We start from the raw sequence: 12,510 nt of genomic DNA on the forward strand, positions 1-12,510 counted from the left end.
CCATGATGAGAATCTCACGTTCGGTCCCAAAGCTGCCGTTGGACTGAGACCTGTGACTGTGGAGTGAACTGCCTCAGTGTTATCCTGCAGTAGTAACACGGAGGTAAGCTGTGGAGTTCAATGATGATGAAGCCCAAAGTGTGCTCAGAAAATCTTCCCACAGCATCACACCAGCAGCAGCGTGGACACTGATACTGGCAGGATGGATCCTCACTAAGCTGAGAGCTTTTTCCACCTTCTCTTGTCCAGTTTTGTGAGTCTGTGTAGCCTCAGTTTCAGGAGTGGCACTCCGTGGTCTTTTTGGAGCGTTCTCCTCACCCCAGCTTTACCTTTGCTTGTTTCGGTACATGCTCATGTATGAAGGATGAAATAATTATATGATGAATGAATGTTTACGCAGGGTCAAAGGGCACAGCATCACTCTGTTAGTTTCTCTTCAAAGAGAGTTTAACTTCAAATCACTAAGGGAGGAAGGGAAGGAGGAATAGGAGGAGGAAGGGAAACACAGGAAGCAGAGAGGAGGCTGGGAATGGAGGAGGAGCATGGAGGGTAAACTAATGAGCCCAGATGGCTTAGAGAAAACATGCCGACCTGAGGAGGAGGATTAAATGTACTCTGTACAGCGTGTGAAAGCATGTGTCCTCGGGCTAAACGCCGAGCTCACACTCGGAGAAAAGCTGCACTTTGTCATGTTAATGAGCTGAAGATCAGTCCGTGTGTGTCTGCGAGCCTCCGTCTAACGCTCACACTCCCAGCCTGCCTACTGAGGAGCGTCTCGGGTCAGTGCTGCCAGCGTCTCGTTCACTTTACTGATGTTCCAGCGTGTTCTCGGCACAGGCTCTGAACACAAGGTGTCTCTGGAGATGACGCCCCGTTTTAAGCCCTGCAGAGTCCCGTGTGAGGAGGGGCCCGTGGGTTAGCTCCAGTCTGCTCTCGTCAGGAAGGTTCGGCTGGGGTGAAGCTGCACTGACCACAGCTTTCACACCTCAGAAGAAGATTTATGGTGCTGCACGAATCATTTCTAAAGACCTGCGTGTTCCTCATCACGCACAATAAGACAAACTGCCCACAAAGCGAGGCCGTGCAGGGCTGCTGGCTCTGACCAAGAGCCCGACGACAGCAGAACATCTGCAGCTGTGCAGCCACCGAGCGCTGTGAGAGAGAGCCAGATTATAGAAACAGTAGAAACAGTAGAAACACTTCATTCAGTCTAACAGGAGCAGGCTGAGCCCACAGTCCTCCACCATCCACAGTGACACACTGAAGCTGTGTACACCAGTGGATCTGTCACACTACTACTGCTGATAATAATAATAGGAGCTATTATTACTTACTTATTACTATTTTTAGAGTTTTTACATCAGTCGTAGCCAAAAATGTTCATAATAAATAATAATACGATTTTAAGTCACATGTTAAATAAACAAAAAAGTGAAAATCCGACTTTGTTCTCGCAGACGTTGTTTCCTCTTTAAAACGATGCTTCACGTGGACTTTCATTCGGCCTGCACGACACCGTGTAAATGCAATTTTAAGTAGAACTTGTTCTTTGTTCCGCCCGCACTGCGGTTTTATTGTGAAGCACTTTGATCTACACTAGTCTCTTAAATGTGCTTTATAAATAAACGTCAGTCACTTACAGCCTCCTTCAGTCAAAGTAAAGCCTTCGGTTTGACCCTCTGTCGTTTTAAACAGGATCATTATTTATGTCTGAAGGAGCAGGTCTGTCTCGTTCTGCAGGCGGCAGCGCCCCCTGCTGTTGTGAAGGTTACACCATGATCATGAGCCCTGCAGTCAATATTCAGAGTTAGGGAACCTGAGAGGACACAGAGGTGGTTCTGTTCATTCACTTTTCCAGCATCGTTACCTCTGAAGAAGATCATTCAGCTGCTGTAAGTTTCTCTCTAAACTTCAGTCACAGGCTGAAGCTCTGATCCTTCAAACATTTACAGGAACTCCTTCAGAACCAGAAGTTTTTAATCAAAGCTCCCAGTCTGTAGCAAAGAACACACGCTGCTGTTCCACATTTCAAAGCTAACAGCCACAAAATGATTTTGGAAGAAGGACACTCAGCTGGAAGTCAAAGGTAGTCATCATGTCCCACCTGCTGGCATGAGCCTTGAATGTTTACCCAGAATGCATTTTTTGGAGTTTCCTGCAGTGATTTATCAGAAACAGATCACACATGCAGAGTGCTGATGCTGTTTCTGCTCCTCTGCCTCACAGATACGAACCTGCTGCTCGGGCAGAGACTCGGTCCTTAGGCTGGGACTCTCAGACGAGGCATAAACAGATTTGTTCGTAGTTTTGATCCAAGCTTAAATGTGTTTTTTAGCCCTGTAACTTTGATCTGGACCCTTTCTGTCAGTGGAAACGAGCTCAGGTTCAGTCCCTGCGATATCCCAGTGGAAGGAGGGCAGCTCAGCTGTATGTGTTACTGCGTCAGCACTGCTCTAAAAAATAAACACAAAATTACAGAAACACTTTGTTGGCACTTTAGAGAGAATGTTTTGGTGAATAAACATTTGTTTATTTGTTTATTTATTTTACTGTGGACACGTTAAAAAGAAGGAACTTCTGTTACTTTTACTATGGAAGCCTGTGGGGGCTTCATCAGCAGGACGAGCTGTAAAGTTGATAAAAATACAGGTAAAAGTGCGTCTGCTGGGCCGATTCTGGCGCCTGGGCCATATGTTGGACACCCCTGTGCTCACCTGATTCTGTATACGGACCGTACCTTGCTCAAGGGCACCTCAGAGGAACCGTTCGGTGGATTTGAACCCCCGACCTTCCGATCATGGGGAAAAGACTCCACCTACCGAGCAATCTCTGCCCTCACACACCTGAGGAAGCTGCTGCTGTGGGTTGATCTCCCCTATAATGTGCAGCGCCACCATCAGGTCAGCATGTGAACGCGCTCAATGCTGTGATTTATGGTGGGGGTGGGAGGGGGTATCAGCGGACATGAAGACACTTCCACTCAGTCATAAAGCGGCTGTGACGCAGTTATTATTATTATTATTATTATTATTATTATTATTATTATTGTCGGTGAGATTAGGTCAGCTGCAAAGCATGCAGGGATACCTCTGTGTGTGTGTGTGTGTGTGTGTGTGTGTGTGTGTGTGTGTGTGTGTGAGGGAGTGAGTGAGTGGGAGTGGTCTCCTGCAGGTCACGTGACGCAGGCCTTTGTTAATGTGTGATTCCGTGGAGAAAGACCAGGAGGACAAAAAAAGTCGCGACCGATCGAGCCGCCGAACCACCCTCATCCGTCCACGCTCCACCCTCTCTGCGCCCCGGCCTGGATGCTGCTCAGAGGCCGCTGGCACTTCTACCTGGATTCGTGTGTCCGCGGCTCTACCCGCCGGTTTGAGTGCGAGGCAGCGGGGCTGGGGGATGGAGGCAGAGTCCGGGCTGTAGGGGTGGAGGAGGTGTGGGGGTCGGCTGTGAAGCCCCAGGTCCTGCTCGGCTTTGTTATCCCGGGATCGAGCTGCAGCCCTGCTCCGTATTTCTGAGAGCCGAGGTGAGGAGCACATGGACGGAATCTGTGAGCTGTGCGTGGATCAGAACCCGCTGCGTGGATTTGTGCTGTGAGGACTTAGTGAAGGAGGACCCAGAAAAACACGACAGATTCTTTTACTCCAGTTTGTGTCTCTTTGTGTTCATCCACCTCCCTGCGCGCACACCAGCCTCCCCCGTTATCCCCCCTCCGTCCTCCATCATGGCTTCAGAGTTCCGGGTCTCCTGCTTCTGCTGCCTGCTGGTGCTGCTGGTTCTCCCCGCCGTCCGGAGCTCGTTCCACCGCAGCGGTGTGGACTGCGGCCCCGGGAGGGCCGAAGACTGCCCAGGTGAGCTCGCTCACAGCCTGCTTACACTTGAAGGGCTCTGTGGAGGGTCAGAGGTCGGAGCAGTGCGACCCAGCCTTTCTCGTATTTGTGTCTCCGTCGGTGTGTCAGTACCTGTAGTACACCTGAGCTGTGATGTAATGATGCTGAACAGATGTTTCACCTGCTGAAGCTGCAGCCATGTTGCTCTCCTGTGTGTGTGTGTGTGTGTGTGTGTGTGTGTGTGTGTGTGTGTGTGTGTGTGTTTGTGTGACCACTCCTCACTTTAACCAGGTTCTATTTCAGGGTTAATTACAGGGTGGAGCAGGGCGAGGCTCAGTGATGGAGCTGGGTTGTGTAGCTGCTCCGTCCGCGTTTCTCAGCAGATCGTCAAATCTGGCCTCCAGACAGCGGGTAGGCCACAGACTGTAAATAGAAGATGGACAAACCACCGTGGTTGGTTTGTGAACTCTGGTTTAACTTATCAGCCATCACCAGCTGACGCTGACAGAGGCTGTTGTGCTCACACCTGTCAGCGTGGCCACGCCCCTAATAATGCAAATGTAAACATTAACCCGTCACACAGGTGTTATGATTGGATAATTTAGCTGAAGAGACCAACACCGGTCCTGTGGTGGACTCAGTGAAGGCGAGACTGAGGCAGGTCCGGTCCTGGATGGACCGTGGTCAGACCTGCTGACCTCCTTGTTGTTTGCAGTGCTGTCAGGAGGTGCAGGAGGTTCATGTCAACGTGAGAAACGAGCAGCTGATTCGTCTCCTGACGAACGATAACGAGCTGTGGCTCGTAAAACGCTTCCGTGGAAGTGAGGATGGAGTGGAGTGCTGTGGAAGTTTCAGGGTGTTTTTCTGCATTTTCTTGATTTCGCACACATTTCAGTTCTGTGTGAGTTACAGTGCAGATCCTTCACTCAGTGGGAAAACATCGCTGCTTTTGTGTGTTTGACATTTGAGGGCATCACCAGCAGTTTTGAAAGATCATCACAGAGTAAACGATTCATCAGCTCATTCACGAGATGCAGTGTTGCTGTAACAGCTGGAAAACGGTGCAGCAGCAGGTGGAGCGGTGGTTTGGTGCAGCAGCAGCAGGTGATACTGAGATGAGCCCTCACCTGGAGGAGGAGGAGCAGCTCACACATCTGGAGGGAACTTCTAGTTTATGTTGATCTGAATACAACGCCTCCTGCGTGCCTCCTTTTGGAGGTGTTCTGGGCACCCCAAACTAGGAGGAGATCCCAGGGTCGATCCAGAACCTGCTGAGACTTCGAGGCTCTGCTGTCCAGCTGTGCCACCGTGACTTCAGATAAGCAGAGGGTGGATGATGATGGACGGGTGATGGACATATAGTGGATTAATCCGCCGCTGAAAATAGTCCCTATGTGTTCCTCCCATCTAAAACATGTTTGATCAGATCAGTGAGCTGGTGTTTGTGTGCAGACACGAACTCATTTTGAACTTTTCTCCTCTAAAAGTAGAAACCTGGAGCTGAAATAAGTCTCTGAACTTTTTTAGGATCTAAAGAATCAAAAATCTCTGAGTTCTACTTTTAGAAGCTCTGAAGGTTTTTTTTAAACCTGAGCGCCGTCACTGATGTTCTCCCGGCACGTCGCACCACCCCGCCTCAGCTCGTCTTTTATGAGCTCCTGACTCGCTCCGACAGCAGGAAGTCAACGAGAGCAGTGAGGCGGGGACGGAGGGTGGAGGGCGGTTTAACCCGTGATCAGGCCACAGGTCGACCTTTAGCGGTTGTCCTGGAGACGCCGGCTTCACCTCAGAGTTATAGGAGACTGTTTCCTTTGAAGTAAGTGAGGTGTGTTTTACTGCTGTTGGTGTGGAGACGATGAAGCCAGCGACAGGCTGAGGGTTAGTCTGTCCTCAGCTCCCGCAGCGCTGCGTCTCACTCGGTCAGGACAAACTCTGTGATGACGAACATCAAACTGACGGCTGGAGGCGTCCTAACACCAACCTGCACCTCTGTGGAAGTCAGCGCGACTCTTTAATGGTTCCTGTTTACGAGCTGAAGCACACCTGGAGGCTCGAGTCCGTCCCCCCACCTGCTGTTCCTCACAGAGGTCTGAAGGTCTTTCCTTACAAACATGTGACTTTATGAATGATTGATGCTCATTTTAGTCCCGCTGACATCAAAGCTCGTACAACAGGGACCTGACCGAGTTAGCAGCTGCACAACAGCACGTTAAAAATGCAGCAAACACAACACGGCATACAAACACCATCATCCGCAGCTGCATGTGGTGACTTTAAACTAACAGCTGATTTGGATTGAAGTTAGTTAGTGTTAATAGAGATCGACAAACCACGTGACTTACGCGCATTGCATTGTGGGTACGAGTGGCAGCAAAATCAAAACACTGCATCAAGCGCCTGCATTTCCAGCACCGGTAACCATTCATCCTGCGGTTTTAATCCCTACTTGCATCCCTGCAACATTTTCAGATCTAATAGAAATAAAATGAGTGTTTTTTCCTTATTTCTATCTGGCGCTATTGTTTCATTCTGTTATAGAATCGTAGAGCAAAGAGGCAACACTGAGCACATGTTTGCTGCACGCTGAGCTTTGTTTCCAGCAGAAACGTGCAGACGGCCCTCTCTGCTCCTGCTGCTGTCGTTCTCCTCACACTCTCCTTCCACTAACACCTGTGTGCAGGTTGTCGTCCGTGGGGGCGGGGTTACCCGCTGTGACTCCCACAGAGCCTCCCGACTGGTCCCTGCAGACACCGACTCCATAAACAAGCTGCCGACACTTGATGATGCAACTGATGCGCGTGTATGTGTGTGCGTGTGTTTGACTGTTTGATCACCTGATGAAGGACCCTGGCTTCAGTCTAAGGGACCAATCAGCTGCCAGAAGATAAAATGATGTCACGCCCGTTCATTAACACAGGCCCGTGTACCTGTCTGTGCCTGTGGCAGCTCCATGGATGGCCGTTTCTTCTTAGTGTTAGAACGACAGATTATAGATGCTGCACTCATTGCCATGTTGTTAGCCAATGAGATCATTGTTTCCACAGTCAGCTCCGCCCCTCTTCAAGTCCCGTTTGAAAATCAACAAGATGGCAGCGTTGAAGACGCTGAGGCTTCGGGCAGGACCCAGATCTGACTGCTAGTTCCTGTTAGCGCACGCTTGTTCTGAGTTCACGTCTTAAAGAGTGGACCAATGATGTGGCTCCACTCAGCGTGAGACCAGTAAAGGAAGAAAAACCAGTAAACTATGATGGAGCTGCTGCTGAACTCAGAGAGACTGCAGAGTTTACTGCAACGTAACTCTGGCTCTCAGACAGTCATTTTAACAACACACACACACACACACACACACACACATGCACAATAACAAAAACAGTGTGTTCTCCCAGGATGCGCTGTGTGTGTGTGTGTGTGTGTGTGTGTGTGTGTGTGTCAGCAGGTTGATGTGGCTGCCTCAGCACACTGTGGTATTTACTAATTACAGGGGAGCTGAGGTCACGGCCTCTGTAATTACAAGCTCTAATTGGCCAGCCTGCGGGCTGCCGACCAATCAGCTGCCATCAGGAAATTACTACCCTGGATAATAGTGTGTGTGTTTGTCAGTGGAGCTGTATTGTTTTATCAGAGTTTCCCACTCTGTGTGTATGTGTGTGTGTTTTAGCCACAAACTGAAATATCTCCACAGCTGGTGGGGGTGGTTGGTGGTGGTTGGGGGCACGGGGGGTGGTGCTCCTCAGAGGAGGGATCCTGTGCTGCTCAGTCTGATACCTTTAATCTAACATGTTTAAAGCTTTACAGCTGTGTGCGGAGTTTAAAGTGTGCGCTCACAAACACGCCCCCATCACAGACAGACGCTCGTCCTTTTATTTTTGGCATCGTCAGCCTTCATGTGAGCACAGTAGAGACACAGAGTGAGGGAGGGGACTCACACCAGCCTGACCTTTGGTGGCACCTGTTCAATCAGCTGTAGCAGCACCTGAGCCTGTTCCTGTTTGAATTCTGTTCACTGTAGGTGATTAAGTGATCATCATCACTGATGATCTGAGTGGACCGTGAGCTCCTCTGTACACCAGCCATGCATCAGCTGAAGCTCAGACCTGTCAGCAGGACAGAGCTCAGAGCTGAACCAGGACTCGGTTTATCCCGCAGACTGACCACTTTTATTTCATGCAAAGTTTTGTTTAGTTGAAATCGCTGGACGATAGCTGTGATGTAAGAATGATCCGCTTTGTTTTTTTCCAGATTTGTCAGAGAAGAAAAGCGACCTGCGCGTGTGCGACACCGGGACGTGTCGCTTTGGAGGAACCTGCCGCGAGAATGGCGCCGACATCAAGTGTGTCTGTCAGTTCCACGTGAGTTACACACACTCACTTCTGCACCTTGGCGCCCCCTACAGGCTGCAGTGCTCAGGTGTAGTCTCCACAGTGCTATTAAATGCTTGCTGAATGAAACCAATCACAGCTTTTTTTATGTGTGTGTTACAGCTGCTGTTACAGATGTGATTAAAGCTTCTGAAACGTGATCATTGTGAGCTGGTCACACAGCAGGGTGCACATTGTTTACACATGCTAACTGTGCTGTCTTTGGCATTGTGCACAGATTTTTGAATTTGGTTAGACCGGAGCGCACTGACCAATCAGCAGCGAGCCTGCCTGCATCGTGAATGAGGTGTTACCTTCAGGCTCCCTCAGAGCCCTGTGTGTGTCTGAGTGCTGTGATAAAATTACTTTGTGTTTCAGTGCAATAAGAAGTACGTCCCCGTGTGCGGCTCCAACGGAGACACGTACCAGAACGAGTGTTTCCTGAGGAGAGCGGCGTGCAAGAAACAAAGAGCCATCAACATCGTGTCAGAGGGGCCCTGTTACCACGGTAACTCACCCTCTTCTTTAGCCTTTCACTGCTTCTTATAATAAGCAGACTTCAGGTTTCAGACGCTCGCTGTGATTAATGTGTGAACAGGTGGACACAGTCACAGGTAACCCCAGAGTCTAAATCAGAGTCCTGTAATCTGATAAAAAAACATTAAACTTGTTGCTGCCTTTCATAGTGTGTAACTTGAAGGCCCTGAGTACTCTGAGTACTTTCTCTCACACTGGAAACACTGGGATGATCACATTATGTGAACATTACCTAATAAGACTGATTCAGCACAGACAGTTATGTTAAACTTTCCTAGCATTTTATTTATATTTTATTTATTTTATTTATATTGTCTCTGTATTTATATATATGTGTGTGTGTATAACTCTGTAACTTCTGTCGGTGCTGTGCTTTTTTGGAAATCGAATTTCCCAGAGGAACCCACCCGAGGGATTAATAAAGTTCTATCTTATCTTATCTTATCTTATCTTATCTTAGCAGTCCTTCACAAACAGGGAACAGTCTGTCTATTCTCTCCATCTGTCAGCTGCTGCTGGCTCTTCCTCCTCCTCTTCCTCACACACTGCTGAGTTTGTCCTGGTGGATCATCAGGGCTGCAAAGCCTCACAGATGATGTGCAGCAGTGGGTCCCTCAGTCTGTCCTCACTCTGGACACTTGCAGTCGTCACACATGGAAATCAAATGTGTGATAAGCTGCAGGATTCAAACACAAGTGTAACTTATAAACACATGTTCATACTTTTATTCCACAATCAGAGAGAAAGAAACAGAGAGAGAGTGCAGGACAGACAGACAGGTGACAGTCTCAGGTGTACACACTGCTACACAACAGCACAGAGAAGCAGGATTTAGTGTTTGTGTTATTACGAGTGTAAACAAGAAGAGTTCCAGATGGTGCAGTGGACACATGTGTGACTGCTGTGATTGAAGCATCTTTCTTTCAGGGCAGAGGCAGCAGTGAGTCAGCTCCAATAGACTTCCATGTTAAAATGTTTAAAGGCTTAATGTTAGCTTTCTTAGGGGCGTGGCCTCTTTGACTGACAGATGCATGGTGACACACCATGACCGTGTTTGTGCTGTTGGAGCCCTTTAGAGCACTTTTAATAACATCATGTGACCAATAATATGGCTGCTGTGAGGTTACCGTAGTAACAGAGCATCCAGGAAGGCGGAGCTCCAGGTTTGGTGAAATTCAAGGATTTTAATTGGATGTTACTGAGCACTGATTGGCAGCCATCTGTGTGATGCTTGTCTTCATAAAGAAGGATTATTTTGAACTTTTAATCATGCAAAGCTACTCAATGAGTCCAGAAGTATGGACACACACACAGAGCCTGTTATGACACCTCTGCAGCAGCAGGTTAAAGTTAACTTCCTGTAGCCAGTGACACTAACCTCAGAACGTGTGTGTGTCTGTGTGTGTGTCTCAGATGCTGGATCAGGATCTGGAGATGGAGGTAAACAGCTTCATGTTTGCTCTGGTTTGTTTCTGAGTGTTTTTAAGTCTCTGAGTTGAAGCAGACGAGCTGAGCGGCGTTTGTGTGTCTGCAGACGACGAAGGCTCCGGCCGCGGGAAAAAGACCTCCAAATGTGGGAACTGCAAGTTTGGAGCCGAGTGTGATGAAGACTCTGAGGATATGATGTGAGCACGCACACACACACACACACACACACTCAGTGTTAGGAGTGAGCCTGAACGAGCATGTGTGTGTGTGTGTATCCAGCTGCATGTGTAACATCGTGTGCAACGGCCACAACGACAACCCGGTGTGCGGCAGCGACGGCGTCACCTACGACACGCCCTGCCACGTCCGGGAGGTGTCCTGCCTCAAACAGCTCAAGATCGACATCAAGCACGTCGGACGCTGCCATGGTAACAGCATCACAGCAAACACTCCTTCATCCATCACCTTCATCATCATCATCTACTCACAGCAGGAGAGAGAGGAGGAAATATGGAGGAGGGGGGTGGAGCTACGGGAGGAAGAGGAGGAGGAAGATGAGAGTCAGGAGGGAAAATGTCTCAGTTCATTTATTTTGAATGATGATCTCAACACACACACACACACACACACACACACACACACACACACACACACACACACACACTGATTATCGCGGCTGGCTGAACAAACAGCTGGTCTCATTTTAATGCCACGACCTCCTGCTCCACATTTTCTCTTCTTTGTTCTGTCCTCCACCTCCTCCTCCTGCTCCTCCTCCTCCTCCACCACCTCCTCCTCCTGCTCCTCCTCCACCTCCTCCTCCTCCTCCTCCTGCTCCTCCTCCTCCTCCTCTTCCTTCTCCTCCTCCTGCTCCTCCTCCTCCTCCACCTCCTCCTGCTCCTCCTCCTGCTCCTCCTCCTCCTCCTGCTCCTCCTCCTGCTCCTCCTCCTCCTCCACCACCTCCTCCTCCTGCTCCTCCTCCACCTCCTCCTCCTCCTCCACCTCCTGCTCCACCTCCTCCTCCTGCTCCTCCTCCTCCTGCTCCTCCACCTCCTCCACCTCCTGCTCCTCCTCCTCCTGCTCCTCCTCCTCCTCCTCCACCTCCTGCTCCACCTCCTCCTCCTGCTCCTCCTCCTCCTGCTCCTCCACCTCCTCCACCTCCTGCTCCACCTCCTCCTGCTCCTCCTCCTCCACCTCCTCCACCTCCTCCTCCTGCTCCTCCTCCTCCTGCTCCTCCTCCTGCTCCTCCTCTTCTTCTCCTCCCCTTCTCTCATTTCCATCTGTCCTTCTTTTTCTTTGTACACGTACAGTTTTATTCTATTCTTCACTTCTTCTTTATTTACATCTTTATTTATTCTAACTTTGTTTCTTCTTCGTCTTTTATCATCTTCTTCATTTTCTTCCCTTTTTGCCTTTTATTCTCTCTCCTCCTTTCCTCCCCTTCTTTCTTCAGATTTTTCACTTTCTTCTTCTCCTTTGCAGATTATTTCTTCTTCACTGCTAATTTTCTTCCTCCTCTTTTCTATTTTTTCTTCTTCTTATTTTTTATTCACCTTTTGTTTTTTTGCTGCTCATCATCTTCCTTGTTTCTCTTCTTTCCTTTCTGTTAAACGCTCACTTGCTTCATCTTCCTTGTTTTCTTTGTCTTCTTCTTTCTTCACTGATTCTTCTTCTTCTCCTTCTTTGACTTGGACTTCCTTCTGTTTTCTCGGCTCGTGTTTGAAATAAGCGGAGTTGTTCCGGGTTAAAAACATCTGACACGCCGACTCTAGAAGCCTGCGTTCCAGTTATTATGAATAAATTAATGAATTTTTGGATTTTAAGTAAATAATTCAGATGTTCATTTTAATAAAATGAGGTGGTCTGTCCACACAGGTGTGGTTTTATGAGTTTAACCAGCAGATCTCAGAATCGTCCAAAAACCCAGCGTCACAGTTTCAAATGTTACGATTGAAAAAAAAAACGTGTTTGATTAAAACTCGAGTGCTGAAGAATAAAAGCTCCCGTGTGATCGATGCTGTTCAGTAAAGAAACTGCATGGTGCAACAAAACACATCAGATACACATGAGCCAGGTCATGATAACCATGAGCGTAATCTTTGTGTAGCTTTTTAAATATGAACGCATGAACATTAAAGCTGTGAACGGTTCAGAACCAACGAGACGGGCAAACGTCTCTGCAGCGCTGACGGAGCTTCAGCCTGAGGCCAGAAAAGTGTGTGAGGGAATCAGTACACGTTTATATATCTTTGTGGGGACCAGAAATTAGAACGCTACCAACAGTCCTTATGGGGACAAAACGCCCGATGAGTTTGTTTTTGAGACTCATCGTGTGGTTTTAGTGTCAGGGTTACAGATGG

The 12,510-nt window shown here is 48.7% G+C and overlaps 1 protein-coding gene across 1 annotated transcript in view; it reads left to right on the top strand.

Annotated features, from left to right (window-relative positions):
- Positions 1 to 3,165: 3,165 nt before the first annotated feature.
- LOC101477564 (tomoregulin-1) overlaps positions 3,166 to 12,510 on the top strand; it is a 15,376-nt gene continuing 6,031 nt past the window's right edge. The window contains exons 1-6 of the mRNA XM_024803764.2: positions 3,166 to 3,848; positions 8,067 to 8,176; positions 8,564 to 8,693; positions 10,136 to 10,162; positions 10,257 to 10,347; positions 10,430 to 10,578. Of these exons, the coding sequence (XP_024659532.1) occupies positions 3,722 to 3,848; positions 8,067 to 8,176; positions 8,564 to 8,693; positions 10,136 to 10,162; positions 10,257 to 10,347; positions 10,430 to 10,578 (634 nt within the window). The 5' untranslated portion in view covers positions 3,166 to 3,721. The remainder of the gene's footprint in view (positions 3,849 to 8,066; positions 8,177 to 8,563; positions 8,694 to 10,135; positions 10,163 to 10,256; positions 10,348 to 10,429; positions 10,579 to 12,510) is intronic.

The sequence above is a fragment of the Maylandia zebra genome, linkage group LG9 (assembly GCF_041146795.1).
Source record: "Maylandia zebra isolate NMK-2024a linkage group LG9, Mzebra_GT3a, whole genome shotgun sequence".
In the NCBI taxonomy this organism is placed as follows: Eukaryota; Metazoa; Chordata; class Actinopteri; order Cichliformes; family Cichlidae; genus Maylandia; species Maylandia zebra.